The 6,000-nt window shown below is 44.7% G+C and overlaps 1 protein-coding gene across 1 annotated transcript in view; it reads right to left on the reverse strand.

Annotated features, from left to right (window-relative positions):
- SPEG (SPEG complex locus) overlaps positions 1-6,000 on the reverse strand; it is a 119,299-nt gene that overhangs the window by 48,063 nt on the left and 65,236 nt on the right. Inside the window, exons 16-19 of the mRNA XM_018554913.1 lie at positions 4,475-4,587; positions 3,584-3,752; positions 2,148-2,229; positions 1,784-1,984 (exon numbers count right to left, since the gene is read on the reverse strand). Coding sequence (XP_018410415.1) covers positions 1,784-1,984; positions 2,148-2,229; positions 3,584-3,752; positions 4,475-4,587 — 565 coding nt within the window. The remainder of the gene's footprint in view (positions 1-1,783; positions 1,985-2,147; positions 2,230-3,583; positions 3,753-4,474; positions 4,588-6,000) is intronic.

The following is a 6,000-nucleotide window of genomic DNA, read 5'->3' on the forward strand; positions in this document are numbered from 1 at the left end:
TCGCTGCAGCAAAGTGACATTAAAAATAGTTTTTTTGTTTTTTTTTAATGTCACTTTGCTGCAACGAAAATTCATCCACAAACGAAAATTCATACAGACTACCGCTAACGAATTTCGTCCGAATCCCAAAACGAATTGACTTTCGGACCCAAATCCCGAAAAACAAAATAACGCAAAATCCAAATCACACGAAACTAAACTAAACACATGTCTAAGAAACACCCTAATTCTGCTTCCCCTGTTGGCTTTACTGTATCTCGCATTTTTCCCAAATTTCCGCAATTTTGCAGGAAATAAAATATTGAAACTTTGCTCATCCTATCTGCAACATTAGATCATCGTTTGATTATATCATTAGATGAGATCATCGTTTGATCCAAACTCTGTGTTTGTCTGTCATTACATGACATTAGTACTGCCTAGTAGACATGTGCGATTCGTTTCGTTCCGAATCGAAATTCGGACGCAATTTTCGGAAATTCGGAGCATCCGAATTTCCGAAATATAACATATCCGAAAGCCTCCAAATCCGAGATTCCGGATTTGGAACGAATTTCGTCCAAATCGTGTGCGTACACTGTTAACATTTAAACGAATAAAAACAAATTAAGAAAAGGATTTTAAATGAGAACTATGGGGTTAAGGCTTTTACCCATAGTTCTCCTTAGGGTAACGGGAGGACACAAACTAGCATCCTCCCGTCACCCTAGGTTCAGTATACCGCGAGCTGCAGCTGCAGAGTATACTGAGATGCCGCAGCTGAAGCGGATCCCGACAATTGTGACCGTGACAGGATCGAGAGGTGAGCGAACGCCGGTATGTGTTCGCTCACCTCCCGATCTACTGAGCCGACCTGTGACAGTCTCATTGTCACAGGTTGGCTAGAACTATGAGGTGAGTGAAAAGCACCCACCTCATAGTTCTCCTTTATTGTCCCTTTAATAGTAAAGACTAGAGCACAGCAACCAGAAATGTCAAATGTGCCAATTCTGCTACCCAACCTCAAGTTGAATTTTCGGGAATTCGTCCGAATTCCGAATCCGAATTCGATTTCCAAAACGAAACACATATAGTGTAGGATCCGAATTCCAAAAACAAAATAAACGAAATCCGAAACAAATTTTTAGCCGCTGCACATGTCTACTGCCTAGCTGATTTTGCCCTGGATGGATATGCTATTTCAGGGGTGGGCAACCTCGGCACTCCAGCTGTGGTGAAACTACAAGTACTATGAGGTATTGCAAGACTCTGACAGCCCCAGACATAATTCCCAGAGGCAGAGTCATGACAGGATTTGTAGTTTCACCGAAGCTGGAATGCCCAGGTTGCAATTTCTAAGATATGAAAATTTAATGGTTCAATTATAAAGGAGAGTGGATATTAATTTCTACTATACTTTGTGGTACTACTACATACTATTGGCTGCATTTGTCGGCCCATTCATAAAATAGGGGCCTTCAGCATGCCATAGAGTTCTGTCTTGTTAATGTAGCAGAGAAATTGGAGGAGAGCCAGCCATGTGACTTTGACAGGGCCCTAATACCATTTTATTATTGCACTCCGCCAGCTTTGGCTTTGACTCGCCTCATAAATATGCAAAGATTTTAATTTAATAGCAGAGTACTCTGGCCACGCCGCTGCCTTTTCAATTGACTCCTTCATTTGAAGGAAATGGCTTATTTCTGGAACACAGAAGTGGTCATTCCAGATTCTTAGTATACATCCCTGTAAAATCTCTCTCTCTGGTAATGTGAATTCGTGGTCTTAGTCCAATAGTGGATACAGCTCCATGATGATGATCAGCGTGCTCCGCTTCTCGAACGCCTCTTGGAAATAAACAATCCTTTCGTGGCTGATCTGGGACAGTATATCCATCTCTCTCCTCGCCTTCTCTCTGGATGACCCCCGCGATGAAATAAACTTGGCCGCAAAATCCAGCCCGCTTCTCTTCTCCAGCACATGGCGGACGTAGGAGAACGCTCCTCTGAGACACAAAAAAAAAAAGAATTAAAATGATCTTCATCTCTCTACGCCTAATGAAATGACACCAGACCAACAGCAGCAAACTGCAGCACACACGCGGGGTGCGAATGAGAACCTGTCACATAATTTTAAACAAAATTGTACAAAAAAAGGAAAAGACTTACCTTCCGATCTCCTTGTGGATGGTGTAGTAGTCCGTCAACCTCCGAGCTTTCAGTTCATCTGATTTGTCCATTGCTGACCCGGCTCCAGGCGCCTCTGTACAAAATATTCCATTAGTATAAAGGAGAAACTCTGCTTTCCTTAAATGAAAACTTTTTTGACATCTATAAGACCTACACAGACCCTCCTGTCATTTCAAAATACAAAAAAAACACAAATAATAACAACGTGTGAAAAAATACATTGCATGCAGATTCGGTTACAGTAGGGGATTGCCCTACTCACTTCTCTGACTTTTGGCTAAGATCAAGTGTAGTATCTGTTTTTATCAGTGTTCATAAAGGGAAATGCACCGATTTTCCATCATGTAGAAATGGCTGGCTTCAGCGTACCCTGTCTGAGATGATGGGGGTCCCAAAGTGTGCTGGCCATGGAAAGGAAACTGAATTGAGCACCCCTCTACGTAAGGGTGGGGGTCAAGAATACTTCCTTAGTGCCATTTACTCCTAATTAGAGCAGATTTACCTGGTCTGGCCATGGGCTGGGAGCACAGAGGCCCACAGTACTGTGTCCCCAATGGGTGGCGTCCCAGGGGTGCAGAGAATAACTATGGGTTTTGGACCCCACTATGGGTTTTGGACCCCACTGTGTGATACTGGCCCTAGGTCATTTAACCCTAAGCTTATTCTGCAGCACGCTTCTTGGGCAGGCCTTCTGGCTAGCTTGGTGCAATTTCTTTTATCTAGGCCGGAAGGTCTGCGATGTCTTGCACGGGCACTTATTCATTTATTGATTACACTATTTTTTTGCATGGCTGCACGTTTTGACCCCACAGAAGACAGAGGGTGTTGGGTCCTTTGGGGCCAACCCTGATGTTAGGGGAGAGGCACTGTGGCCTTTGGCTCTTTTTGCCTCTACCCATTTGGCGGTCTCTCTTTGGGAAAGCCCTCACCAAATACTTGGTGGACTGGCTTCGATTGGTCCCTAAGGATCGGGATCCATCTGGCTTTGGTGATGGTCCTGGGTGGACCATCACCTTGCCCCCAGGGTTCAGGGAATCGTGGCTCTTCCTCTTCAGAGAAGGACCAAAAGCACCCTTGTGCACTTTATTGTGCTGGACCACTTTTTTGGTTTACAGAAGATGTATGTTTTTTGATGCACACACTGCAGGCTTAAAAAAAAAAGAGAAAAGTACAGTAGAGGATTGTTTTTTAAAAGATGCAATATAAATTGTGACTGTAGTTCATCTTTAAATGCATCTGCATCATGTAACATCCCTATACTAATATCCTCCCTCACTATGCATCATGATGGAGCAAGAAAAAAAAAAAAAGAACATGAATGCGTGTGTAACACAGAAATGCACAGAAATGCATATAGAGATATCATGAATATCGAGCTTACAGTAGATTTCATTTTAGCAGCTCCAATCACCTACCTGCGGACACCTGAAGTTCAGCCTTGCAGGAGAGCTCTCCGGCCAAATTGCGTGCTGTGCAGGTATATACTCCCGAGTCCTCGGGGGAGGCATTGAGGATGACCAGGGAGCACTCGGCATCATCATACACAAAGTTGAAGTGTCCACTCTCCACTAAGAGCTGACCATCCTGGAGTAAATGAATGCAGAGAGAAGAGGATGTGAGATAATGAGCAAACACAATAAAAGTGATCATATATGGAAACAATAGTGTGTGCACTTGGGGGGGTCGATGACTGAGCTGCAATGGGTAGGCTGGAAATGTTGTTTGATTATCTATCCATAAGGATAAGAGGTCAAGTGCAATACTGCCTTGTAGACAGTAATTGGAGGATCGCCCAACATGCACTGAATAGTAGGTACAGGGTAAGCAGTACCAGGCTATGAGCAATTTGGTTTCAGGTTTCTTTATCGCATGTTTACCAGACTAATCTTTACTGCTCTGTTGAAGAAAAAAAAATGCTGCTGAATAGCTCAAGCACCAATTACAAACAGGAGTGACTCATCCCCTTCCTCCCCTCTTGTCCTGCTCTGTATTCAATAAGAGAGAGGCCATCTCAAAGCAATCAGACTCTGCTGAGTTTTCTCCTTTAGAACACCCAGCGTGCTTTGCAAATTCTGTGTCATGAATGTGTCTGTGTCTTGTACTCTACGCTTACTTGTAAAAGAAAGATGCAATCGTAAAAAATATATATAATACAGTGGTTTAAACAATGATATCACATGGACGAAAGTAGTTAAAATACATCATATCAAATATAAAATAAAATAAATTAATATGGAAATATCAAATAAAGTTGAATTAAAACCAATAAAGTTTCCATTTGGGATCCGTGGCTGATCTGAACATACCTTGTACCACATGATGTCCGGTACTGGTTTCCCTTCCACCACCACCACAAAGCGTGCCGTCTCCCCCGTTCTGATCTCAATGTCTTCCATGATGGAGTCAAAACGGGGCGTCTCTGCAAAAAATAGAGAATTGTTTAAAGACTTGTAGCCCCCATCACCTTCTGTGATGTGGCTACTAGACATTTAGTGATAGCCAGGGCTATAGTCAGCCTGGCTGGAATTATAGTGGCATTTATCTGGTTTATTCCAGGTGTCTGGCATTGACTGTACCCCCCTGGGCGGAGTGTGACTCTGTCCTATTGTGGGACAGCCAATGAGAGACACTGTAGTGTATGTACAGTACAGCAGCCAATCACTCAGTTTCTCTCAACCAGTGGTGCATGCTGGGATAGGGTACATATACTGGAGGGATTTGGTCAGACTAGCTGGGACCAGCCATGGATTAGGGCTAGGTGCTGCCCAGCCTGCCCCCCCCCCAGACTAGGCCTGAGGCCTGGGGGTGGGCATAGGCTAGTGTGAGGGAAATGTTTCCCTGAGGCCTCCAACATGGAGGAGGCCTGTGATGCTGTCAGAGGAAGAGACCCAGGACCGAGGATGGCTCTTGAAGTATCCTGGAACTCAGAGAACTTCAGGAGCATGGCCGGTGTCTCTCCTATCTGTATTCATCCTTGCTCATCTGCTACTTCAGTTGCTATCCGCTGTCTCCCAAGTGGATCTACACTGAGATGTTAACCAGGTCTGGTGAGTCTGGAGTCTATGTCTGTTACACCCTGGTAGCTTAGAACCCCTATACCCTCTCTCCCCAGTGAAGATGTTCAATAAAACGTTATTCTGCATTATACTATCGGAGTGGACATCAGTTTGTGGGCACCAGAAGAAGGGCGGTTAATGCTAATGGGAGAGGCCTGGGGGTGGGCATAGGCTAGTGTGAGGGAAATGTTTCCCTGAGGCCTCCAACATGGAGGAGGCCTGTGATGCTGTCAGAGGAAGAGACCCAGGACCGAGGATGGCTCTTGAAGTATCCTGGAACTCAGAGAACTTCAGGAGCATGGCCGGTGTCTCTCCTATCTGTATTCATCCTTGCTCATCTGCTACTTCAGTTGCTATCCGCTGTCTCCCAAGTGGATCTACACTGAGATGTTAACCAGGTCTGGTGAGTCTGGAGTCTATGTCTGTTACACCCTGGTAGCTTAGAACCCCTATACCCTCTCTCCCCAGTGAAGATGTTCAATAAAACGTTATTCTGCATTATACTATCGGAGTGGACATCAGTTTGTGGGCACCAGAAGAAGGGCGGTTAATGCTAATGGGTGGGCAGCTGAAGATCATACCCTAGACAGACTAGAGATGAACCGGGCATTCAGCGGCTCCTTCGGGGGTGAGCACTACAGACTTTTTACAGAAAACAGAGGAATGACCCTCTGGAACTGGAAATCAATGCCAACTGAAAACATTCACCCTGGGGGAGGGGGTGTTCAGCCATAGGCCCCCAATACATATATAATGGCATACATTTTAATGAACGT

This window comes from Nanorana parkeri, unplaced genomic scaffold (genome assembly GCF_000935625.1).
Source record: "Nanorana parkeri isolate BGI_ZX_2015 unplaced genomic scaffold, ASM93562v1 scaffold178, whole genome shotgun sequence".
Classification (NCBI taxonomy): domain Eukaryota; kingdom Metazoa; phylum Chordata; class Amphibia; order Anura; family Dicroglossidae; genus Nanorana; species Nanorana parkeri.